Source organism: Tyto alba, unplaced genomic scaffold, assembly GCF_018691265.1.
Source record: "Tyto alba isolate M040663 unplaced genomic scaffold, T.alba_DEE_v4.0 Super-Scaffold_20000042, whole genome shotgun sequence".
Classification (NCBI taxonomy): domain Eukaryota; kingdom Metazoa; phylum Chordata; class Aves; order Strigiformes; family Tytonidae; genus Tyto; species Tyto alba.
Genome location: NW_024881293.1, coordinates 8,580,115 through 8,606,688, shown reverse-complemented (window position 1 = coordinate 8,606,688; position 26,574 = coordinate 8,580,115). Strand labels below are relative to the sequence as shown.

Genomic DNA, 26,574 nt, shown 5'->3' with positions numbered 1-26,574 from the left:
AAAATGTTATCAGCAGATGGTTTAAATAAATACTAATTTCTACAGCTATAGCCTGTTAAACATTCAAAAGTTGTAAGCCAAACAAATTGCATATGCATGACATGTTAATTTATTCACATTTCCACTCCAGCTGATGCATTGTTTCTGTCAACAATATTTCTTGGCTCCTTTTCACTCTAATTCTGTAACACAGAAAAATCTAATTTTTTAATAGCATATTCATGGTTTTCAGCACAACTCCATCTTGAAGTAGCTTTCCCAGCTTTCCTTAAATGCTGCATTTGCTACCCTCTTTCTAGCAAATGTCTTTATACACTGACATTCCTTTTAATTTCAGCATGGTGTAAAATGATGATTTTCAGTTTGTAGAAGTGTGCCATACAGATGACATTGTGCTTGTCATCAGAATCTTAGCTGTGATGCTTTCCCCAATGTCAAAACCGTGTACTGTGCGTTTCCATTTTCATTACCAATGGCGTATGCTCAGTAAGGTAATCTGGAAGGATCGATTCAATGACTTGGTATTAGAAATCCTGTATTTAAACATTTCAATATGAGAAGTAGGTGCATTTTAAGAGGGAGATTGAGTTTGTTGTTTGAAGTAAATCAATACTCTGTAGCAAAGCTCCCCCATTTCCAAGACCTAGTAAGTTATGGCTCACAACAATGCTGTCTTAATACAGTTCTGTGTGGACTAGCTGGATTTGCCCAGGTAAGAAAGAGGACCAGCGACACGGGGGACAACAGAGCTCTTCCCTAGAGATGAGTGAAGTTATTTACATAGCAGTAACTAACTAATGCTCCATTCATAAACATGTTTCCCTGCACTCACGCTTTCTAGTCTGTATTGGCCATGTTGTATTACGCCTGATTAACCACTTGTGCACCTCTGCTTCCACATACACACACAGAAAAATGGCGGTAATTTTTTTATTAAAAAAAGAAAAAAAAAAATCACGTTTCCACTGACAATCCCTAAAAGTTCAGTTGCTATCAGCTGATATTTAAAAAAAAAAATTCAAGTAAAAATTGATCTATTTGTATTTTGTTACCTGAGGTAGGAAGTGTTTTGCAAAAGCAATATTCTCTAAAGCAGCCGGTAAACATGATTATTATACAGTAACATTGCTTGTACTGCTTCAAGCAAACATGAAGGTAAAGAGGCAGAAGCTGTTTGAAAGGAGAGGAAAATCAATGGGAAAGATGACAAAGAACAAAGGTGGTAAAAGCAAAGCTATGCCATGGCCTTGCTCTTCCTTCTGGGAGATGCGTGTCTAAAGCAGCAGCAAATGGAGTTGCCATGGATGAGTGCAGGTATTTTGGTACAGAAGAGCCAGAAGCTGTGTCACTGAATCGCCCTTTGGCATACCTGAAATACAGCTGTTGGCTACCTGGAAAAGGCACAGAGCTAAATAATTATCCTAAAGTATTCTTTGTTTGGATTAACATTCAGAGAAATGGTTCTACAAGTCCCCTCAGATGAGTTTAAGAAATGTTTTGTCCAAGTTTCATTTTTGTGTGCTGTGAGTTTTGGGCTTACATTTGTCACAGAAAGAAAGAGATCGTTGGGCATAATCGGTGTCAGCCTCTGACCTCATTTTTTATCTCTGACTCACAGCTCTATTTTATCACGCTTAACACAGTGTGGTCAAAGGAAGGCTTATAGTCAGTGAGAAGGCGGGAAAGCAGAATTAGGCATGAATGTATGTGTTGTGAGATTGTAGTTGAATTACTTAGCAAGTCTCTTTTGCCAGGGACTCCTAAATAAGCTTTTTTTTTAAAGAAACCAGAGCTATTTAAAAATGATATCACGTGACATGATTTTGAAGAAGTCAATTCCAGAGATAGTACTATGAAATCTTGTGGTTTTGCTTCTTTTTTCTGTAAATTTTAGTTTTGTCACAGCTGAGATTATGATTGGTTTTCTTATGGCAAGCAATATGTACAAGTTTTAAATTATCCACAGTAAACAGCAGCTGATAGAAGTATTCCCAGTTCACTTCTCTTCCACCTCGTGTTTTGACTGCTTCTGCCAGTTCTGGGACAACAGCACGTTTCTTCTCTATTCTTCAGTACACAAAAGAGAAAACAATATTGCCATCAAAAGTTTTTCATAATAATCAAGTCTCCATCTTCCTTTTAGAACCAGGCAGAATTTGAATTCTTTCACCGTAACTAGGTTTCTGATTTTTTTTTTTTTTCCTGAGGAAATTAGTTTAGCAAATCCTGTTTGCTTCACAAGTGCACAATGCCTGAAAATGGGTCTATGGGTTTTTGCCAGAGAGGAGTCTTCACAAAGGATAATGTGGTGAGGAGGGGTGTGTTTCTGTACAAAGCAGAACTGAACGGAAGCAAAGCAGCTAATGAGAGACAGCATTATTATCTGTCTTCAGGAGTGTATGTTATCAGAAACAGCTGCAGCATCCAGGCATCTTTTATCACAATGCACTCTTCGTAGCAGAGTTAACTGCACAGTGAGGGTGGTAAAGATGCAATGGCTCTACCCTTCCTGCCTAAGATGAAGAGCACGAAACAGGTAAGTCTGGATTAATACTTTGTACATACACGTGATCGAGATTCCAGGTACTGAAGAGGATTCTGCTTTCCCTGTTACTGTAGGGGTTGATCGAATGCTTACATGGGCAGTCATCTCTGTCAAAAGGTCCCTGTGGAACAAAACAGCTACGATGACAGGCGTACTGCTCGTCACCCCAGCACTGTCCTTCCGCTCGCTTTAACTAACCAAGAACAGATCATGCATGCTATGACAACGTCACCCCGCCAAACCTGGCACTGCACTATGCAACCTTCCAAGTAACTGTTTTCCTCCTCTAATGTCATTGCGAGTCATGCTACAGCCTGTTGGAACCAAGACTCTCTGCTTTAGAAAGCGCTGAACTTACCTGACAAGAGAACCATCCCTCTGTAGTGCACAGGCGGACTGCCTCCTCCTCTCTTCTGTCAAAGTAGCATCCGTTATATTTCACAGATTTCAGTTTATCTGACATCAGGTCAATTATCCTTTTATATGCATCTTTTGCTGTAGGATGAACATTTGAAATAGAACTGCTAACCTAGAGGGGGGGGAAAAAAACCAACAATCATTCCTTGGTGTCTGCAGCAGCCTGAGGCTCTTCTCTACAATCAGTATGTTGCACTGTCAGTGTTTTATAGGTACATGGTCACAGAATTACTTTTACTAGCAGCTTGAAAGTTACTTCAACAGAAACTTTTACCTCTTTCATGTAGCTTCGTATTCTGCTTTCACAACTGTATCGCATGTAGCTTGATTTGTTCTTGAAGCGAGACTCTAGACCTAGAGGGAGTTAGATTGTGTTGTAACTTAGTACTTTTAGTGCTGCACTTCTGCCTAGCTGGATATTTATCCCTTCTTTTCACAAACTCAGTATGCACAATCTTTTTTCTTTCCCATTTTTATTTTACTGGTTCAAGACTACCCTGCTGTTAGCCCTTAAAAGGGCCATGCAGAGCATCTGTTGTGAGAGCAGTAGCTGATATAGTTGTTAAATGTTTCTCATAAATGTGCATACACAGAATACTAAGAGACTGTCAAAAGAAAACCAAGGTGTTCAGGAAGAACTGCAGTAATGACTTGGGAAGGGGAGAGGGATTTTGCAAAGAAAGTATAAAGAAATCATAAAGCTTAGTTGGCTGATACATTCAAGTTACCAATATACTATTAGAAAATTGTTAAAAGGTTGTAAACACAGACCACCGTTAATATGGAAAAAATGTATTCCATAGCGATCTTGGATAGAGCAATAGGGAACATTAGGGGTTTTACCATTTTCTGATAGTAAATATGCATATATTTTTAAAGAAACTAAAAATCACATGCTCATGTAAGCAGTAACTAATCCCCTGGCCAGATACCAAATCACTGCATCCAGAAGGGCTCCCAAATTTTTAATCGGCTTTTTCCTTCAAGCACAGTAAAACTGACAGAAGCGGCTCTGGGGAGCCAAGCGCGACCCGGCAGCTCCCTGCGGGCGCCACACGCACCTTCGAACCACTTCTCGTCCTCCTCCCTGTGCTCGGCCAGGATGTTCTCGCTCAGGTTGTGCAGGAGATCCGCCAGCAGCTTCTGCCTCCGGGGGGCCCGCTCGTCCGACAGCAGCTTCCGCGCCGCCGCCACGACCGCGTCCCTCTGCGCGGAGAGGGCGGCCAGGAACCGCTCGAGATCGCTGACACCTGCGGCGGGCGACGCGGCGCCGGCTGAGGGGCGGCGGCCGGGCGCTGCCCCGCTGCCGGTTGTTCCCCCCCAACACACAAACGCAGACACCCCCCGCCCCCCCCAGCGCACTCACAGCCCCCCCAGCTCTCTCCGGGGCCCAGCAGCACCAGCTCCGTCTGCGGCGGCAAGGCGCGGAAGTAGCTCTCGGTCAGCTCCGTCCCGTCCTCGTAGAGGCAGAGGCGGCTGCCTGGCAAGGGAAGCTGCACCCCGGGCGGGTGAGAGGCGGGCGGGCCCGCGCCCGCAACCCCGCGCCTCGGTCCCCGGCCCGCACCTGCAGCAGCCGGCAGCCCTTCCGCAGCAACCCGCGCAAGCTCCCGGCCGCCACGCCGAACTTCTGCGGGCTTCCGCACCCGCGCAGGCGGAACGCCCGCAGCGGCTCCGACATGGCGGCGCCCGTTGTCCTCCCGCCGCTGCAGAGGCGCGCATGCGCCCCGAGGCGCTGCTGGGGCGGGCGCGCATGAGCGGCGGTGGGCGCGGCGTTGCCAGGAGACCCAGCGGTGGGGCCGCGGTGAGGCAAGTGGGGCCTGCTCCGGCCCGGCCGCTTTCCCAACCCCTTCCTTTTCCACTTCCCCTCCTTTCCGCTCCCCCCCAGCCGGGCGAGCCTCCCCCGCCGCATAGGGCGGCTTTGTCCGCGGCCCGGCCGTTCCCCTGAGCCAGCGCCGTGACCGCCTCGGCCGGCTGCCGTCTCCTGTGGAGAAGCGGCCGGGCCCGGTGGGGAGGCGGGAAGGAACCGAAATTAATGCCATAATATCACTACGGCACCGGGGCGTGGGGGCTCTTTGGCGCTTGGCCTGCCCGTCGTTGCCTCCCTGCCTCTGCCATCCCTGTCAGCAGCCAAGGTGTGTGCTTAGCTATGAAAATTATGAAGATTTAGCTGTGCTAAATTGATCCTGTTCGTTATTGTTTGGTTTTTGACTCTGGCTCAAGTACGCAGCAGATGATATGGATAGCTCCTGTGTGTGTTTTGGAACTGAAATGGTTTCTAACTCTGTCTTGGATTACCAGATTTGATTGAATTTATTGGCAAACAAGTTAGCTAAACCCTCATTTCACTAAGTACTAACTAAATGCTCAGCACAAGAACATGGTGCGGTTTATAGTGCCAATATTAATTAAAGAAAGTTTAGATTTGTAGTCATCATCTGTTGACTTGATGGACCACAGAATTTAGTCCGTTGACTGTAGCATTTCAGTGTTCTTTAATTGTCCTTCCAGGGATTAGCATAAGCTTAAAACACCATTGCTTTGGCTCACTCGCTTCTGCAGGATGCCACACAAGATCGGTTTTATAGTTATCAGTTCATCGGGACACGAAGATGGGTTCAGCGCAAAAGAGCTGATGGTTCACGCACCGACAGTGAATGGATGGCGATCACCCAGGTACTGCACTGAGTGAGTTTAAAACGAATGGGAGATGTACCGTGCATGGTCAGAGTAGTTTACAGCATCCCAAACCAAATGGTATCAAACCAAAAATGTTACTTTAATCCCATGGAATCCTTATCCTGGGGAAAAAAGTGCCTTGGTTACCCCCTAGAGGCATCACATTGCATTTAAATAAAGTCATTTGAAAGAAAAAAAGGGAACTATTCTTGTTCTTGTCAGTGTTGGAGTTTGCAGCTGCTTTGGCTTAGTATTAAAAATCCAGTCTTCTCAGCACACCCTCTAGATATGTGTGGGGCATTTTAACATACACATGCATGTGATAAAGTGAAGAGAAAAGTGTTTCTACTCTACTCCTTTGGCTTCTTTTTACGATATTTGTAACGCTGACTTAAGCTTTAATAACTTTGGAAAGTTTCATAATTAAATGTTGCTCAAGTTGGAAGTGAAGGCATCTTTAAAAAGATGATTCAGAAATTGTGTATGTTTTCAGACTCTGTCAGTATCCACAGGAAATTGTTCTGCAGCTGGTGGAGAGATGTCGAATACGAAAACTGCAGTTGCTTGCTCACCAGTACATGATTTCAAGCAAAATTGAGTTCTACATCAGTGAGAGCTTACCTGAATACTTTGCTCCTTATCAGTCAGAAAGGTTTCACAGACTAGGGTAAGTCAAAAAGCTCTAAATCGTTTTGTTACCTTAATCAGAAAGGCGTCAGTAGGAAATAATATTCATTATGCTTTGCACGCAACATTGATATGCTGTGCTGCAAGCAGTAAAGAGATTTCATACTTGCTTATATCTGTAACAAAACTGAAGACAGGGGTGTAAGAGGCATGATGCAGATGAACAGTCTTGTCAGATGACAGCACACATTGTTTCAGTTATGGGGGAGTTTTAAACCTTGTCAAAGTACTGACCCGAGGAGGAAAACTACAGCTGTACGTTTTCCCTGCTTACTTTTTACATTTTCCTTCTCAGATATGTCCCTCTCTCAGACAATGAAAAGACTGATTTCAAAGCACGAGAGTTAAAATCTGTGTATATGGATGCAGTTGGCCAGTACCTGAAGCTGATTTTCCATAAAAATTATGTCAACAGATACAATTTATATGGTCAGGTAAGTTCAGTTAAGAGTTCTTACTTGGTATAGATATATGAATAGGCATAGAAATCTGCTCCCTGGATTTGTAGAAACTAAAAATGTTGGTTGAAAGCTCCTGAGTTTATTTTTGGCTTCTTTTAAAACAGAAAATACAGATAAGAGATTATGAGTGACTTGGAATCATGACCAAGTACATGCGACTTATCCAGAACAAACGAGTTGAGTGCATGTTCTATTACTGCCTTTCATGCCGAGTTTTAGACTGCACAGCAAGCTCACTGCTGAAGACAAAACACTTCCTCTGAGAACAGCTTTGTAGTTGCTACAAAGCTACTCTTAGTCTCTAGGAACTGATGTGGCATTAAGCAGAGGTGTTGCACAGCCGTCCAGGTACAGAAAAAACAAATGTCCGCCTTAATTCTGCAGTGACTCTTTTCATTTCCATCCCAGACCAGAAAAGGGAACAACTAATGACTACAATGTGGTCTTTAGGTTTGGTAATAAATTTTTAATGAAGCTTGAAGTATATTTAGCACTTAGTGCTTTTCTTTGCTTCCATACCACACTGGAGACCACAGGTCCTATTTTATTTTGTCCCAATTTTTTTGTATCAGTTTTCGTAAGATATGGATAAAGTAATGACCTTATGCATTTACATTTTCTTTAAATTTGTCCCAGGTTGCCCTAGTAGCTATAAACATTATTGGAGATCCAGCAGACCACAGTAATGACAGCAATAATACTGTAAGTGCAAAGCATCCCTGTCTTTTTACTGTTGCTTCATGTTCAGTTACAGGGTTCTTGTGGTAATGGAATGTATCTTTCTTCTGCCTGTTTTGTGCTGCAGCAGAGCTGTCATGTATTGATTTTGAAAATTTTTTTAATGTTATCTTGAATCAAGAAAGTTCTCAAAAATTGAGCCTAATGTGCAGATACGAAAAATAAAACATAATCTATTGGAACACTTGCATTTTCAGCCTCTCCAAATTCTCTTGTTTCAATATGCCCCAAAACCTAAGTATTATAAGTTGAATAGCTTATGTTGATTGTGGCAAGTCAGTATTTCTCTCCTGAATGCACACTTGATGTTGATGAATATGCATTAAGATTTTTTTTTTTTCCTCCCTTTACAAAGCCTTCCAGAGAGAAGCTGATAGACCACTACTTAGGAATTAAATCAGATGATCCTGCCTTAGATGGAACTTACCTTGGGTAAGGACATTCTTGTGCAGGTACCCTGGGAAAATGTCTACTCAGTCTAAAGTAGTTCTCAGTCTCTACATTTGGTAGTTCCCTGCTAGTGAACAGAGAAGACACGCTCAGCCTGGTTTATTTTTGGAATAACTGAAAGTTTATTTTGTTGATTCTATATTTTCAGGAAACCTGACTCCATTTCACCTCTGGATGATTTGGCTTTTGACATGTACCAGGATCCAGAAGTTGCTCAGATAATACGTAGACTAGATGAGAAGAAGCGTGAAGCTGTCCATCATGAACGCTACGATTATGCCAAGAAACTCAAACAAGCTATTGCAGACTTGCAAAAGGTATTGTTGAAAGACTGTTTATCTCTTAAGCTGAACAGTGTTCCAGTGGTTCATCAGGGACCCTAGTGTTCATGTGGAATGGTAATGATTTCCAGTATTCCAAAACAGTAATTTTAAAATCAGGTAGCTTAATTTAATAACTTTACTGGAATGTATACATATATACAGTAATGTGGTTCCAAGGTAGCTTGTTATACCATCTTCTAGGTTGGGGAACGACTTGGACGGTATGAGGTAGAGAAGCGCTATGCTGTGGAGAAAGAGGATTATGATCTTGCTAAAATGAAAAAACGGCAAATGGAAATGTACCGTCTGAAGGTGTATCAGCAACTAGAGCTCCACGACCTTCTGGATTCAGAGCTGATGGTGGGTACTGTTATTCCTAATTCAGGACAATTTATCATGTGGGTGTTGTAAACAGAAATGGCAGAGCAACCAGAATTAATTCAGGGAATAAGAGTTGTTACACAGGTATTTAATCATAGAATCAAACCAAAGAACAGTTTGGGTTGGAAGGAACCTTACAGCCCCTCCAGTGCCACCTCCTGCCCCAGGCAGGGCGCCCTTCCCCCAGCCCAGGGTGCTCCCAGCCCATCCAACCTGGCCTTGAACCCTTCCAGGGAGGGGGCAGCCACAGCTGCTCTGGGCACCCTGGGCCAGCGCCTCACCCCCCCCACAGGGGAGAATTTCTGCCTTAGATCCAATCTGAACTTGCTGTCTTTCAGTTTGAAACCATCTCCCCTCATCCTATGCCCAACCCTCAATCAAGAGTCCCTCCCCACCTTTCCTGTCCCCCCTTTAAGCCCTGGGAGGCTGCTCGAAGGTCTCCCCGGAGCCTTCTCTTCTCCAGGCTGAACCCCCCCAACTCTCTCAGCCTGGCCTCCCAGGGGAGCTGCTCCAACCCCCCAAGCATCTTCGTGGCCTCCTCTGGCCCCACTTGAGCAGCTCCGTGTCCTGCTGTTGGGGGCCCCTGAGCTGGACCCAGCACTGCAGGGGGGTCTCCCCAGAGTGGAGCAGAGGGGGAGAATCCCCTCCCTGGCCCTGCTGCCCCCCCTGCTCTGGCTGCAGCCCAGGGCATGGGTGGGTTCTGGGCTGCGAGCGCACGGGTCTGCCTCACGGGCAGTTTTCCCCCCACCAACCCCCCCAGTCCCTCTCCTTGGGGCTGCTCTCCAGCCACTCCTCACCCAGGCTGGGTTTGTGCTGGGAATTGCCCTGATCCACGGGCAGGACCTTGCATTTGGCCTTGAACTCCAGGAATTTTGCCTGGGCCTCCCTCTCCAGCCTGCCTAGGTCCCTCTGGATGCCATCCCTGCCCTCAGCGTGTCACCACACCGCACACCTCGGTGTCATTGGTGACTTGCTGAGGGTGCATCGATCCCACTGTCCATGTCACCAAAGGTGTTAGTCAGCGCCGGGCCCAGCCCTGACTCTTGAGAACGCCACTCATCACTGCTCTCCCCTTGGACGTTGAGCCATTGCCTGCAACAATTTAAGTACAAACATCCAGCCAATTCCTTATCCATTGAGTGGTCCATCCATCAAACGCGTGTCTCTCCAATTTTTATGACAATTACATATGGATTTAGAGTTTTCTGTTTGGATAGTGGATTTCCCTAAACAAATGCTTGCATGTAGTGGTTTATGAACATGCTTAGTTCTTCATAAATTACACTGCATTAAACTCTTAAGGTCTCAAGCAAATGACAGTAGAATCCTGAAAGTTTTGTGTAATTTCAGAGCTACCCAATGCAGATTAATAAGGTATTCTTTCATATTTTGGAGGGATGAAAAAAGGATTATGCTGGCAATACAGAATTAATGCGATAAGATATATATCGTTGTATATTGATCTCGGAACGGGAAGCTTTATAATCTCTCCACACACACTCACACAAAGAATTACTCTCTGATTGTTTCGTAAAGCTGTGTCCAGTGGAAATGATTACACGTCTGTGAGTGAGGTCGGATATTTACTTGAAAGCAGCAGAATCGTGTTGACCATCAGTTGTAGCTGTGCTAACTCTGGTTTTGGTACATCGATAGCCTTGCTTTATAAAATGCCCTTCCCTTTCTCAGATTCGAAAACCACCTGAATTGTCTTCAGAGCCTATGATTTATACTGACAATCCTCAGCACACGAAAGCTACAAATTCACCTCTGTGTGAGCACACAGAACCACAGAAAGGAGAGCCATGGCAAACAGAGCCTTTGCTGGAAGAGAAGTCAACAGATCCCACTTCAGCTGAGCCCGCTGCTCCTCATCAGTCCCCTCCTCCTCCTGTGACTCATCCCACAACCGCCAGGGAAGTGTTTCCCAAAGAAAATGTGAGTAGTGTGCCTTTGTTACTGCAGAAATCTGCCACGGCAAATGATCTTGTATTCAACCTTCAGAACAGCAAGGTCTTTTGTGGTTATTCTCATGGTTTATGTAGTATCTGAAATTGACTGTATTGCTGAGCAGTGTCCATCTCATAATTGTCATTGGGCTTTCTCTTTCTTGGATTTCTTTGGAAGTTTTTAGAAGTGTTAATTGAGATTGAGGCAAAAAGGGATCATACCTGATTTACAGATAAATTAATGGAAGCAAATAGACATTAAATGACTAATCCAGGGTCACATAGCCAGTATAGTGGAAGCTGAATTCTGTTTGCTTCATTAATAGCTTCATAAATCTCCTTAGAGATCATGTTGGGTGAATCTAGAGCAGCAAGGAAATTTGTTGAAATGTGGTTGTAGGGTAAGAGTCTTGGTGTAATGTCTAAAGAAAAGAAGAAAATCATGGTATCTAGTTAGCTTGATCTTTAGGTTTTGCTGCTCCAGCTTTTGGCAAAGCTAAAGAGGGCTGCTGTTGGCTCCAGCAGCAGTAGTCTTCTCTCTGAATAGATATTGACTTAAAATAATTTAACAAATTAAGCTTTATGACTTGTTGGCTTCTTATCAACAGGTGACTTATTTTGTAGATGTGTGCACTTCCACAAAAGGCATTTTGTGTATGTTTTATTGTATTCCATAGACAAGAAACAAGTTTTGTTCACAGGCACCGATTCCATTTCTTCATGATGTTATTAAGGGAATTTCTGCATCTGTACTTACTTGTAAAGCAATACTGCTTTGATGGGGAGAAAAATGCATTGAGGTGAATCCAACTAGTGATGAAACAACTTCACATCTAAATAATTTCTAGAATAGTAAAATTTATTTTCTCTGTTAGGTTGAATTTTTACCTTATGATGAGAGACCTCTTCCAGCTATCTGTAAGCAGTCTGATGAAGCAATTGTGTACCTTGAGCCGGAGATGACTGAGGAGGGTATCAGCGATACCCCAAGAAGTGGCTTTACTGGGGAACCTGAACCATTAACTGAGAAGTCACTGAGGGAGGCCAGCCCTGCTGTTGAAGTTTTTGGAGAAGCTTTGGTAAAGAACAACAAAATAAACCCCTAGATTATTGTGATCTGTGTTGAGTGCATTTGATATGCTCTCTGTCAACAAAGACTTACTGATAAAATTTTTACCTGTTCAGAGCTGTTACTTAAAAATCTGAGATAAAAATTTGACCTTGGATATATGTCTCTGTTTTCAACATTTACATGATGTTGTAGCATTTATGATTGATCACTTGATGAGCTACTAAGGAGATAGTACCTGGTAGACTGCTTTAGGGCACAGACTCTATCAGAATACCCACAGTGTTTTGTAGGGAGAGAAATCATTACTATGCCTGAACCATTGTTCCTTGAGCCTGACCCGTTAATCCATTTTACTTACCAGTTTTCAAAAATATGTGCTTTAATAAAAGCCAGATTCTTATATGAAAAACCTGAGGATTTCATGCTTAAGTTCATATGTTCTTTTGAGGCTGTTTCTGTATAGAGATTTTGGATAAATAGTGAAATATCAGTATTGACTTTTTCAAAGATAAACTTGTTCTGTGTTCAGGTTTCAGGAGCATATTCTAAAACTTGGTCATATCGTGAAGATGCATTACTGGCTGTGTATGAGAAGCTGATGGAAATGTCAGTAAGCACTCCGAAGGATGATTTAAAGAACATGCTGAGGGCTGCCATTTTTCTTGTAAGGAGAGCAATCAAAGACATAGTGTCTTCAGTAAGTTGTGATATGTTTGATAAGAAATGCTCCAGTGAAGAACTAGCAGCCAGAATTGTAGAACCATGTGGTTAAGATACTTTGAACAAATAGTTTGTAAAACTACTGTTGACTAAGTTTGTTTGTTTTTTGTTTTTTGTTTTTTGTGTTTTTTTTTGTTTGTTAGTTTGTTTAAAAAAAAAAAAAAAAAAAAAAAACCAAAGAAAATTAAAAACCAAACCAGCCAACCAACCAACCAAAACCAACTGGAATACCAGCTTTTAGGTAGAATCAAGGACTGGGCAGTGTCTGGCATTCAGCAGCATGGAAAATACGGTCCTGGGCTAATGAGTTTGAGAAACAACTGCTGATGCAGTAAATTCCTGGTGCAGTTGAGCTGTTTTTTGGGGTTTTTTTGGAGTGTTTGTGTGTGAAGTTGAAATACAGCAATGAACTAACTTTTAGTTTCCTACTCGAGAGACTACAGTTAGCCTAAGGAGACTTAGGCTTCAAATAAGCCTTAGACAAGTAGAAAAGAAAAAAATCAAGAGCTATGTTACTCTTTATAAAACAAATTCTGAAGCTGTTCCCCTAAGCCCTAGCAACATGTTTCTGGAAGAGAGGTATCTGAAGTAGTTTCCATTAACAGTGTTACTGTAATTCTAGATTTGTGTTACTGCTGTTCTTTAGAACTGCAGAAAAGATTTTACAGTATTGCCTGAAAACAGGGATCTGTGTGGTATTTTTGTTCAGTATTTCATTTTTCTTTTTAACTCAGGTTTTTCAAGCTTCCCTGAAGCTTTTAAAAATGATCATTACCCAATATATACCAAAACATAAACTAGGAAAGCTAGAAACTTCTCATTGTGTGGAAAAAACACTCCCAAATTTGCTTTCTAGAACAGGAGACTCTTCATCCCGTCTTCGCCTTATGGCTTCTAACTTTATTCAGGTAGGTGCTTTTCTTCAAATTACCATTTGATTTGCATTAAGAATGTCACCAAGCTCACAGGTGGGTGCATCTAACCAGACTTGACTTCCAGTCCAGAGTTTGCTGCTGTAAAGGAGTATGCCTTATGTGGAAAACAAAGTGGTAGCACCAGCTTAGTATCTTTGCAGTGTTTCTTCTAGGCCTGTATTGTCGCCTTTGTTGGGGGGCACAGCGTGGGGAGATACCTGCTGCTGCAGATGCAAGACGGGTGTGACTCTTGCATTCTTCTTGGTTGCAAGTGATCTACAGGGATGAGAGCAAGAAAGTACAACATACCACTCAGGCTGTGTTGCAATTTGATTGCATTTTTGATAGTCTGTTTTTAAAGTCAGCTTAGCAAAAGCATTTAAAAATGCCCATTTTAAAAGAAGCAGTCCATTCCTTGCTCAGTGCTGACAGAGAGCAGCTGTGAATAGCTGCTGGATTACAGGCTCTATTTTCCAGTAGAATTTAGAAGAAAGAATAGGAGTTCAGTGTGAAAATGTGTTAATTCAGTCCTTGGAGTGGGGTGAGTCACTGGCTCTGGGTCATTTATCCTTGCTTACATCCACACATGGAGGAAAAAGACTTTTCTTTGGCTGTAGATGTAACTAAAATTTTAACAGAGTTATTGTGTGAAGTGGTCTTGGTGTGTCACTGGAACCCCAAAGGTGACAGGTAACTTTATTACTACTGTTTGGCTTGGGTATAATAGATTTTGTAATTGAATGAGAAAGGAAATGAGAAAGGGTTACAAATGTATTTTCGTAGACAGAACATGGCTTGGAGAAAAGGAGAATGTGTTTATTTTGTATGGCTGCTAATAGATGATACACTGCCTGAATAGCAGTTCTCTGGGGAAAGTGTCAGTATTTCTTGAAGTAAGTATGTCCAAAACAGAGCACCCAACCCAGTGACAAGTGCATCTGGCCCTGAGGAAGAGGACTTCAGGACACCATCGTTGCTCCAGTGTCTGTCAGCTGACAGGAACTGGAGTTATTAAACATTCTGCTACCCGCAAAGGAAGAAACACTGAGCTTTGAATAACAGCAGAATTTTGCCCTTAAGATTCTTTGCAGAATAGAATGAGAAATTACAAGTTGCTATGTGTCTTCTGAAGCACTCTTGAAATCCATCTTGATGCAATGTGAAGACTTTGTATCCTTTGTGACTCTTGTCATCTACTTCTTCCTGAGGTAGCTCAGTGTAAGATGGAGTTCTTGAAATTTTTCTTACGGTCCAGTTCTATAACTAATCTGAGCATGTCTTAAAACTTTCTCCATTTCTCAGTAGCTTTCTCTCCGATGCCAAAAGCAAGACCAAACATCTCAAAGCTTTTGCAAGCAACTTTTGGCTGCTAAAGTAACAAATAAGCAGCTACTTCTTATGGAAGGCTTATTTCATTTTACTTGTTATAAGTAACTTAGAATAACTACTTTGCGAAGACAGTTAATTTTCCTCCTTTAGCATTCCTACATGCACACTGACTCTCTGTATGCTTATAGGAAATGGCACTGTGTAGTGAAGTTAAAGCTCTTCAGATTGTTCCAGTTCACTTGGTTCAACCATTAAAACCAAACTCCTCAACACATCTGGCAATGAGTCAGGTGGAATTAGTGGAATGCCTCTTGAAAGACATGGGAACTGAAAACTCTGGGTTTACCATCGGCAACGTCATGAAGGTAGGAGTCTGAGTTTACAGCACATTAATTTTTTTCTGTTACTGTTTTATTGGGGCTTGTCTGTCTGTTTTGGAGTGCTTAGTGAATTACTGAAGAGAATTTGCGCCTCTTGGAGGTGACAACACACAACCTGGTGAGGACGCAAGATGCCAGTACAGGGAAAAATGAATTACTGGGTCAAAAAGTGTTTGCAAAAACCTGTCTGTATGAAGATTTCTCCCACTGCAGTGAAATAATTGTCTTAGACTAATAAACAAGTCCTTAAAAAGCATGGGAAAAGAGAGGCATAATTTTTTCATTATTATTATGATTTTCAGTTTGCAACGGGAGCTTTGGAACACAGAGTTTATGAAGTTCGTGATGTAGCGTTGCGGATTATCTTTGATATGTACAGGAAGCACAAGGCTGCTATACTGGAATATCTTCCTCCAGATGATGCAAGCATTCGAAAGACTGTTCTCTATAAAACACTCTTTGATGGCTTTACTAAAATAGATGGTAAACTTTCTGAAGCTGAAATTAGGGTATGTAATAAGATTGCAGAACATACGTAGCTACTTTAAACATTGCATTCAGCTGAGCAGTGTACAGATTGCATAGCTATATTGGGCATCGAATGACACATGTAGCGGAGCACCCTAAAGTGTGTTGTTAACATTGCTTAGTGTAAAAAGCTGGTGTTCAGTTTATTACATATGCTCACTCTTATGAATAAAGCCTATAAAGAATACACAGATGGTACTTCTGAAAGAATATACAATCATTTTGGAAAATATACATATACTGTTTTATGCTGGCTAGCCTTGGAAATGGTAAGCAGAGAGGAAATGCTCTGTTTCCTTCAGGTAGCACAGAGGAATTCAGAGGGAGGGAGGTGTTACTGCGACAGACCAAACATTTAACTGAGCAGGATATTTCTTGTACTGCACTGACCATTTGTTCTGTGTTGCTGTGTTTTGCAATCTCTTCTATATGACAGATGGTTCAAAACCTGTTGTAATCAGAAGTATTTCCTGACAGGCACAGAGAAAGGCAGCAACAGAAGAAGCAGAGAAACAGAAGAAGGAAGAAATAAAAGTCTTGCAAGATCAGCTGGCAGCTCTAAAGGAGATACAAGCAGAAGTTCAAGCTGGAAAGGTTAGGGTGTTTTGATTTTGATTTTTTTTTTTTAATCCTTTTTTCCTCAGGTATCACAGGCTGCGGCAATTAACATAGCTTTCTCACTATAAACAAAAAAAAAAAAAAAAAAAAAAAAAAAAAAAGGGACTCCGTGACATGCACTTACCCCCTCAACAGTCCAGCTTAAAATCTGGGGGGTTGTTTTTCCTAACATAGTATAAAATTTGGATTCTTTTTTATGACAGCTTTGTCTATCGTATGGTAAAATTGAGAGTGTTTCTACAAGTCTAAGTGTTTCTGTACCAGCTAGAGTATAGAAATTGTACTGAGTGCGTCAAGGCCCTCCAGAAGCATGCTGTACTACACATCCATTAAGTTTTATGTCTGAACCTTAGAAAGGTAGTCAGCTGCCCACGTGCCAGGAAGTAGGACTGTTTGTCCATCCTCAGAAGCTTGCTGCCTCAATACCTGAGAGATTTCCTGCAGGACCAGACGCACAGATGTTGTAATGCATTGGCTCTGCTTCTAAGCTTTTAATTACAGACAAAAATCAGAATATAATCTGTTCTCTTTTTCCCTGGTAAGCAGCAGAGTCATTAAGAAAATTTCTGACTTAAATTTCTTCGTTCAATAGGAGAAAGAATCTGATTTTCAGAAGCCAAAGAATCGAAGTAAGTAGTTTAAAATAGTATTAAGAAATGTAGAAATATTTCAAGATGTTTTTGAAACACTGTAGATGCTTAATAGAATATTGATTTATCTTAGTTAAAAACATGCCAGAGTGCTTTGGATTGGCTGAGTCTCAACCTGCCATAGAGGTAACCACTGAGTTCACAAAACAAAATTTACCATTAGCTAACCAGTTAATTTCTAATAAATTAGTATGGCTTGGGTTGAAACGATTTCAGATTTCTCCCCAGCCTGAAGTAGACCATCTACTACATGTAAAAATAACCACTAAAATATTTTACCGTTGTAGATCAATAAAGAAATAGTTTCCCAACTGTCTACAGGTCTGTTGTCTTTCAGTGCTTGTTTACCAGTATGGCAATGGTGAGCTTCTCTTAGGTTTTCTGCTGTTAAGATCTAGAGAAGCGGTATTTCTAGGCACGCATGAAAAATAATTAAAATGTGATCTTGGTTTTAATAGTTCTCTTTTTACAGGTTACCAGGTAAACGAAAGCCCACAGCCTGCAGCAGCAGAGATTCCAGCTAATCATTCCTCTGTTGCAAATTACTTGGATAAGTAAGTTAGATGAGCATCCTCTACTCACCTAAGCACTTAGTATAACCTACAAGCTAATAACATGAATAACATTTTTCCAGTACAACAACAGCTAATACCTTCAGCATTGAAACAATGAATATCTCTTCTAACAGATTTGGCATTATTACCAGGGAATCCTAGATGTTGACTTTTTAAGTTCTTGAATAGTGTCACCTTGAACTTTTTTTCTGAGTAGTTGCTTGTGGAATAAGAAATTGCCACAGTTTACTGTTCAACTGCCAGTATAAAATAAGGCAAGGATATATTGTAGCTTTCACATGCATTGTAGCATAAGGGTGTAGAGAAAGCATTTGAAAATTACGGAGCCATGAAAGCCAGTTTCAGTGCTCAGTGCTTTTCTGGAATTGTGTTTCTCTATACAAACAACTGCTTTATAGTTGTAATTGCCATAAATTATATGATACTATCTGTTCATGCCTTATCCTAAGGTCAGCACTACACAGCAAAAATAAGGTGTACCAAGATGCTAGGTGTTTTTCAGAATAGTTTCTAAGAAAAGAAACAAGGTTCATCCATTTCACTCTGATGTTAATGTTGTTTGTATTTTTTTTTCCTAGCTTATGTATTTTTTGTGGTGAAAGGGATGAATCCTTCACAGAGGAAGGATTGGATCTCCATTACTGGAAACACTGCCCAATGTTAACCCGATGTGAGCACTGCAAACAGGTTAGGCATAAACTTCTAGAGCTACTACAAGACATTAACTGTTGTTATTCTTGTTTTAAGGTGCTATAAGATATTAAACATTAAGGTTGATGAATTCTGAACACAACTGTGTGATCTTCGGTAGTGCTTTTTGAAAATAACAGCATTATAAATTGCATTAGTAACTGGACTAAAATTGAATTTTCCCTTTGTCATTTTGGAAAGTGAGATTTCACTTCCAGAAATCACATAAGCAGTTTTTAAAATACTACCCTTATTTACTCAGCGCAGTACAAATCTGCTTGGGTGCCTCTTGCTCTGTTGCAGGTGGTGGAAATAGCAAGCCTGACAGAGCACTTGTTGACTGATTGTGATAAAAAGGACAACTTTGGGAAATGTCAAAGATGCAGTGAGGCCCTTCCAAAAGATGAGTTGCCCAAACATATTAAGAGCAAGACTTGCAATGGTGAGTCATTTTGAACAGGAAGGCTGAACTTCAAAGGTCAAGTCGGTCAGACTTCCAAATACTGTGTATCTTTGGCAAGTCGGACCGCTTCTATTTAGGTACTGCACTGTGGATTTAGAAATCTTGGTAAATCCTCAGGAGGGAACGCTTTTGGAATAAATGCCTGAGTTTCCCAGTGCTTGAAATGCTTCGCTTCTATGAATGTATGTGAGGAGATGAGTGAGAAAGCTTCTACCACATCCTTGCAGATTAAGTCCTATTGTTCCTTTTGATCTTGTTTTGATGTAGATGATTAAACATGGGACTTCTCTGAGAGCGGTTAATGATAGTGTAGGAGCTGGTTTAGCTGGGGGTAGTTTTATGCTCTTTGCTGTGCAAGTTTTCCTCTTGTAGTTGAAATTAGCCTATCTTTGTCATACTTACATTATTTTTCTAATAATTTCAGCTGCCAAACCAGAAAATGTGGCAAACCATTGCCCGTTGTGCCATGACAACTTTTCCCCAGGAGAAGAGGTAGGACTGCCTTCCAGATTGGCCTGAAGTTATGTGACTGGGACTGAATTCAGGTCGTCTTCTAACACTGACTTATACTCAACAACTTAGGAACTTGCTTGAATTATTGCCAGGGTCTATAATGGCTATCTCACACTCTGGGGACCATATTTGAACCTGGGTCTTCTACTCTTAAAGGTGTATATTGGAACCACAGGGCTACAGGCTATTTGGTGTTGGTCTTTCTCCTCCTGCATAGGCAGCTATACACATTACATCTTTCCAAATTCCCCACTGCTACCAGATTCTGTGAGTTCAGTTGTCAGCCTTGGTGTTTGGAGTGACATTATGCAGCTTAAAATACTGCAGCAGGACTGAGCACATCCAACATGGCATTCAGGATTAAGATGTGGTTGATTTGGGTATAAGAAAAAATTGACATGAAGAAAGTAAGCAAGAACTGCTATAATTGTCAAGAGAGTCGAGATGGCCTCTCTCTAATTTCTATGTGCTGGTCCCTATAACTGCCTGTTGCTGTGAAATCTGTGACATGCCAGCTCCAAAATGTGCTTTCAGCGATTGCAAATATGTATTGGTATTATATAAAAAGCGATTTGTTCAGAAGTTACTTAACATGTCTGGTTCAGTCTTTTATATGAATCATCTAACAGTACATTATGGTCATATGTAAGTAGTTCTGTGTATGATTTAATTTTCAGAAAAAGACTGTCCAGGAGGCAGCCAACAACTCCATACTGAGTATTAGATCCAGTTAAATGTCAATGACTGATATGTAATTTATGTCATTTTCTTCTGTTCAGTGGGACCGTTGAGTAGTGCTTCTGTTCTAAAAACCAAGTTTATTTCTGAATCCTTTTTGCTTTGCCCAGCATGAGGAGCTCAGAAAATACTGTAGCTAATCTGAAACATCTGTTGAGATATGTACGTGTTGTTTGGATGTGGCTTTTTGGTTTTCAGGTTTTTTTGCTTCTGACCAAATTGTTCTTGTAAGTAAGAGGCTTCACACAGCCTCTAGTTTAAAGAGGCTGTCATGTTTTCTACTCCTACTCCTTCAGGTTGCTGAATGCTTTAACTATTATCATAACCTTGTAGTTATGCCCACACTTTTTCAGTTTAAAATATGTATAGATGAAAAGATTTACCATGTTATTTGTACATTGTTTTTTTTCCTGATTTGAACTCAGTTAAGAAAATTTAAAAAACAAAATGAGTGTCACCTGCTTTTAATTTCTAGAATCTGGCTGGGTTTTTTTATTGTGATGTACCTTTTAAATGATATTAAAAAAATAGATATATCAATTTCTGTTTCACTTAGTACATCATAAGGTGCTCATACTTTTATAAGTGAGCAGATTAAAATGCTATTGCCATCAAGTCTGAATACAACTCTCATTTTTCCCATGTTTTAAAAAGTGTATGTGCATACATAGTGACTAGATAAAAGATTGGCTAATTGTACTGATACTGTAATATCACTTATTTTTAATTGACTTTAGGCCTGGAAAGCTCACCTAATGGGCAGTGATGGCTGTAAAATGAATCAACGGAGGTTATCCCCAATAAATAAAACTCTTCTGGTGCAGCCTGGTAAGATATTATTTCATGATAATAATGATTATGCTTTTTACCGTGTTGCCTTTACCTAAGAAAAGTATTTCATCCTTGAGAGCAAGCTGGCTCTTAATTACTTGTTCAACACTTTTTTTGTATTTGTGTAACCTAACTGGTACTTCTTATGCTGGTATAGACTGCAGTATACTTAGGGAGCAAATTCTCAAAATCATTCAGTAACAGTAATTTCAAAATGAGGGCATTAACTCAGTTGATTGGGGAAACTGGCATATTTGATAACTTGATCAGTTCAGGGTTTTTTTCTGCATAATAGTATGACCATGAATAGAACAATTAGTGGTGATACTAAACAGTTAACATTCTGGAAAGCTCCTGAACGCTGACAGAGAACCGAGAGCCTGATTCAGCTTTTAATGTCCAATCAGAGGATGCTAATCTAATCCTAATTACAAGATGAATTGAATAGTTAGTGCTGTGTACTGCCTTTCCTTTTCAGTTCAGACCCAGGAGCTAGGCAGAATTTATGATTGTGCAGCTTCCTCACCAACAAAGAGAAACTGACGCTGATGTCAGGTGTTGGGTTTTTTTAACAGTCATCTTTATTTATGAAGCACATGCAAAATCCTTTATTTCCCAAACTCAGAAGTTAAACAAACAAGCTATTTTCACTGCCTGCAAGTACCAAAACTCATTTGGCCAGTAACATTGAAAACCTTTCTCCTTCAGACTTTTTTCCAGAGCTCGTTAGTCTGCTGCATATTCAGGTTGTTGCTAATCTCCTCTGCCTCGTATTTGCTTTGCTCATATCTGTGTTTCACAACAACTCCAAGTTCCTGGAAAGAATTGTTGAATTATCCCTTTCAGCTGTTGTAAATGAATGCAGTTAAACTCAACAGTTTCCAGTCCTGAACTGGACCTCCCTTAATGTCTGTCCGTCTGTCTTCAAATTGCTGTTTCTACTTGCTAATGACAATGCTAGTTAACTCGCTGCTGCTTAGAATTTGGAAACATAGAAGCAACTTCAATCCTGCTTGGACACACCTAAAGCTCCAGAGTAATTTCCTAGAGGTAGGAAAGGAACCCTGACCATTTAGTCCTACGGCTCCTGGTATGAGATGCGGCTCAGACTGGATGCCTGCCAGCTTTTAGACACTAGTGTCAGTCATTCAGACATAATATATCCTGAGAATCAAAATGGGAGATAAAATTCAAGACTGGGACCAGATGTGCTTGCAATAACAATCTTTATTTTCTCTTCACAGGCAAAATAGGTGGCCAGTATTTAAAGAAACCAGGTCCTCCAGGTGCAAAAGCTCGACCTCCCTCTATAGGAAGCAAGATCCCAACCCCAAGAGGGGGCTCAAATAAAAGCACTGGCAAAACATACTCAAAGCGATGACAGGACAAGTATTTTTCACTTTGTCTTAGTAACTGGGCATATAGTTGTTAATAGTTATTTATAAATTGTGGGCGACTCATACCTGCTTTTTCAGTTGACTCCATGGGGCTGTAGATCAGCCTTGAGCAGCACTTGCCTAGTCTGATAACTTCGGTGTTAGCTGGCTGTGCAGCACTGTGGGTTTCTCCTAGAAGTGCTCTCATTCCCTGCGTGGCACAAGGAAGGCTGTGCACTGGTCTTTGGCTGGTTCCTCATATTAAAAAAACTCCCTGATGAGTGTGAAATTAACATGGCCACAGTGTGTAGCTGCTGTCCCAGTCAGCCCAGAGGCTGTGCTCTGGTTATGGGATTACTCTGGGGCTGTGGTTCTAACTGTCTGGTTTTGTGGTCCAGTAAGGAATTTCCTTAAGATCCAAAAGCCACAGTCATCTGTGGTTCAGCTTTCTTTTGGGGAAGAGAAAGAAACCTACTAAGCAGAAATTGTACTAGACTGTCAGGACAGAGCTGAAAAGCATTTGCTCTTTTGATCTAAGTGTAACACTTGTTTGCAATTATATATTCTGAAAGCTTGGGTGTTAATACCTGTATTAGCTGACTTCACCACCTGATCACTTCAATGTAATAATTGCAGAGTAGATTGCTAATAGTTTTCTGCCAAAATTGACTTTATAACATGCTGAAAGCAATAGTGTCAGTAATTTTTGTTTGTCTTGCCATCGGACATTTGTGGTAGAAGAATAGGTCACAAGTTAAACTGTGTGTACCGGTTGGCTATGAGGTCGGCTGCCTGTGTGCATTTCCACATTACAGCAGTGCATTTACAGAGAATTCATCATTATTAGACTTGTAGAAACACCTTTGAAAATGTGGATGTATGATGAGCAAAATCGGCTTGTTGCAGTTGCTCAGGATCTTTTGATGGGATGATGGTGTTGGTATCTTAGCAATGCCATCGTTCATCTGCTATGATGTGCAGCAGCATAAAGTGAAATGAAAAATGCATGCACGTGTAGGAGGAAATACATGTCAGACTATAAGAAATGTGTATCTTGGGTATCTGAAAGACCTGTATGATCCTGTATAGATAAACTCTTGAACCAATTAATGGGTAAAATAACAGTTCCCTAAAGCAAAATTCTTCCTCATGGGTTTGCTGGCAGAAAAAAAGGAAAAAAAAAAAAAAAAAAGGAAGAATCGCAGTGTAGGCAAGGAAAGCTGTGGGGTTTGGTTTTTCCGCTGCAAATTCTATAGTGTGGATTTATTTGCTTCAGTTAGGGCCTGTCTGCAAGTAATGCCAGGAATTGGAATGCTTTTTCAGGAGTCCACTCCTCAAGTATAATGAAGTAAGGCAAATAATCATGCCATTCTTTGGTGACTGGTTTAACTGCTATGCCAGGACCTAGTGTGTTTTGATAGCAAGAAAGACACTATTAGTGTGTTTACAACAGCTGCCTTTTCCTCCATTTGTCATGATAAACTTTGTCAGGTAAAATGGGGCAAATTTATAGCCATTGTGAAAGCTTACAAGTCCATTTATTTTTGTTAGGCTCTAAAACTCTTGGTTCCTTCACTGGAAATGGGAACTGTACTTCTTCCTAAAACTGACTGCTATCTTTGAACACCTCGTAAGTCAGCTGAAAGCTCTAGTTGACCCTGCAAGGAAAGGAATTGGATCAGGGCCATTATATAATGTTTCCACTAATTTTTAAAATGCTTAGAAATATCATTTTGACAGATAATTTGTTCTCCTTTCTAATACCGGTGTCTGTAATCTTATGAGCTTAAGCATGTGAATAATGTCAAGTGAAATAGATGTCTCTTCCTTGGGTCCACAGAGGCTCTAGGAGTAACACAAGCCATGCGTGGTGAGAAGTGGTTTTGCTGTGGAAGCCTGGCCTTTACCTATATTTCAGGTTTAGAGTTGTAAAGGCAGTAGAGCAGGACCCAAAGCGCCACTCAGCACCAAGAATTAGCACCAAATAAAAAAGGTGAAGGGCTGGTTGGCTGTTGCCATACGACATGCCGTTACTAGGAAGTAACATGAAATAGCTGTTGTGTGCTGCCTCTTGCTGTGCACTAAGTGCCTTATTAGTCCCCTTGACAAAAGGATTCAGCGAAACCGCAAGAGTCCCATTAGGTACATAATAAGAGTGTGTATCGATGGAGCTACTGTTAAAGTTATGCTTTAAAATCTCACAGTTAATTCTGAAATATATCCCCAAGAATGGCCCCTTAAAGAAAATAAAAAAAATCTTACTGGGGCCCTGAAAGGCTTGTATTAATAAATTTAGACCTTTTTTCCAGCTTTAGTGTACTTTCTCTCAGCTCGCTTCTAAATCCAGATCTAATACTGAGTTGCTCTAGTTAGATCTTGATTAAAATAAACATCCATAGACTACAGCATGTGGCCATTTAATAACTTTAAAGAGAACAAATTCTATTATAAAGACACAATGTATGAAGCTTTGTACCTAAAGCAACACTCCTAACATTTCTACCTGTAACACTCAGGCAGTTGCTTTCCAGGGTAGAATTAATTGGTCTCATGTCTATGTCCACCACAGGTACAAGAATGAGCAATTATGATAATATAAGTAGAGGTTTGGGGGTTGAGGTTTTTTGCTACCACAGAGTGAATTTGCGCTGCTGTTTTGTGTATACAGCACTGATTTTGTAATATGCATTTTTTATAGTTGGCGTGCAGCCTATCTACAAGCTTATAGATTTTACAGGTGCGCTTGTATTTTGAAGGTCTTTATATAAATTGTTTCTTTAACTTTTCCAAATACATATATCAATAAATATACATATGTTAGGAATATATATATAGTAGCAGTTATATATGTATTTTTATTTCTACTTTAGTGACACAGGTTCCTATTTGAGAACCTGATTCCTTATGCAAACAAAATAACCGTTGATTTTACTCAGAATTTAGCATTTGCAATGGACTGCAGGTTCATGAGCTGTTGGCCAGAGCACTTTCTTCTTTTGGATGTAAAACTGTGAGCTTTCTGTTGTGCAAGTTTGATGAAAAAAAAAAAAATTACAAAGGTCCTCCATGTATTTTGGATTGGCCAATAGAATATGTGTATTGAATTAGTAAATACAGCTCTACATTGCTCTTCAATCATGTTTTTTAAACCCAATCAAGCAACTTGTAATTAAAATAACCAGTTAAATCCTGCATGTAGCAGGATGTGTGCTTTTTATTTTGTAACATTACGGGGACAACTTTTTAAACTTGTTTTTTAAAAAAGAAAACAAGACTTGAATTAAAAAAACAAACAAACCAAACACCAAAACCAAGGCCCCACAAACACTATTAATTCTAGTGAGGGTCATATTTGCCAGTGCTGACTGACCTGAGTAGCCCGAGTTGGGAGCTAGGTCAGGCACTTTTACAGACCTTCTCTTCCGAGGCATTTTCCCTTGTTTCTCGTGTTTTCTGCAGCTCTGTGCTCGGGCTGCCTGTCTCCCCGGGCGGTTGTTGGGGCTCTGGAGCAAGCACAGTGACAGCTTTTCTCTTCGCTCCATTGTACAGCACAGTAATGATGCCTTAGGGACCCGGGCAATGACTCCCTGCTGCTTTTTCACTGCAAGACGTTGTCACATAGGAGATTCCTTCCCCCTTACCACCCACCTTCCTTACCTAGGGAGGGGGAATTAGGTATGTGCAAGAGAAGCTCATTGCAGGGCCTTTGTCAGACAGCTTTTAAGACAAATGCATAGTCTTGGGCACACCACATTGCATCTTAGGGCTCTGGAATTTTTTTTCAGATCCAAATAGCTCTTTAGCAACATGTTAACGAAATAATTTAAATATTTTAGAGTGTGTAACATTCACTGAGACTGCTTTAGACTAAAAAAATGGACTGCTACAGTGAGGTATAAAGATGATAATAACTACTCAATGGTACGAATTGGAAACAGAAGTGAGAAAATGGAATTTTTTTAGGATGTGAGAGGACCACCTTTGAGCATAGTAGTACCACCGATGTAATTTTGAAAGCATGGGCTGCTTCCTTTCACTTGATAAACTACCTGTGTTTTCTGCAGTGACAAAATAAACACTGGTGTGAAAAACAGTGAAGTTTGTTCCTGTGCTGTGAAGTCTCGAGCAAAACATTCTGGAACAAAAATGTTACATGGGTGCAGGTCTGGCTAATGGAAAGAAGTTCTCCAAACTGCTGGACTGGAAGCGTTAGACCAGCACTGACGGTACATCGTTCTTAAAGAACAGCCTGTGGTCCCGGTCTCCTGGGCTGTTTTCTGTATGATCTAATTCTCCATCCCGTACCTGACTGTCAACCACGTTGGTTTCATCCATCTGAGCTGCAGAGACGCCTCAAGAGCAGCCCCCCTCCCTGCGCGCCGGCATTCATCTCATCTCAAGCGCCTGCTTGGAGTTCCGCTGCCCCGAGAGCGCGATTTACGCAGCTCCTCAGTACGGGAAAAGCAGACGAAGTACTTAAATCCTAGAGGTTTTATCGCTGTCGCTTCGAGAGAACAAGGTGCGAAACGCGCTGAGCTGTTTTTACAGCG

The 26,574-nt window shown here is 41.1% G+C and overlaps 2 protein-coding genes across 7 annotated transcripts; one reads left to right on the top strand and one right to left on the bottom strand.

Moving 5' to 3' along the window:
* Positions 1-916: 916 nt before the first annotated feature.
* Positions 917-5,023, bottom strand: DFFB (DNA fragmentation factor subunit beta). 4 transcript variants are annotated; one of them, XM_042794633.1, is made up of 7 exons: positions 4,527-4,640; positions 4,290-4,455; positions 4,024-4,236; positions 3,237-3,316; positions 2,904-3,074; positions 2,566-2,666; positions 917-2,067 (listed from the first exon to the last, which is right to left on the bottom strand). In XM_042794633.1, the coding sequence occupies exons 1-7, from the start codon at positions 4,638-4,640 to the stop codon at positions 1,851-1,853; spliced, it is 1,062 nt and encodes a 353-aa protein (XP_042650567.1). In that variant the 3' UTR covers positions 917-1,850. The 4 variants fall into 4 exon arrangements, with proteins under 4 accessions (XP_042650567.1, XP_032863439.2, XP_032863438.2 ...); XM_033007548.2 differs by having other exon boundaries at positions 4,024-4,212; positions 4,329-4,455; XM_033007547.2 differs by having other exon boundaries at positions 4,024-4,212; positions 4,329-5,023.
* CEP104 (centrosomal protein 104) lies at positions 4,987-26,117 on the top strand. Of its 3 annotated transcripts, none has more exons than XM_033007545.2 (22): positions 4,987-5,094; positions 5,522-5,635; positions 6,132-6,305; positions 6,621-6,759; positions 7,423-7,488; positions 7,880-7,956; positions 8,123-8,291; positions 8,499-8,657; positions 10,368-10,616; positions 11,503-11,706; positions 12,229-12,396; positions 13,154-13,327; positions 14,851-15,027; positions 15,345-15,551; positions 16,048-16,164; positions 16,781-16,817; positions 17,311-17,392; positions 17,992-18,100; positions 18,407-18,545; positions 18,991-19,058; positions 20,555-20,645; positions 21,893-26,117. In XM_033007545.2, the coding sequence occupies exons 2-22, from the start codon at positions 5,523-5,525 to the stop codon at positions 22,027-22,029; spliced, it is 2,856 nt and encodes a 951-aa protein (XP_032863436.2). In that variant the 5' UTR covers positions 4,987-5,094; position 5,522; the 3' UTR covers positions 22,030-26,117. The 3 variants fall into 3 exon arrangements, with proteins under 3 accessions (XP_032863436.2, XP_042650564.1, XP_009974418.3); XM_042794630.1 differs by having other exon boundaries at positions 5,004-5,094; positions 5,471-5,635; positions 12,229-12,363; XM_009976116.3 differs by having other exon boundaries at positions 5,004-5,094; positions 5,471-5,635.
* Positions 26,118-26,574: the final 457 nt, after the last annotated feature.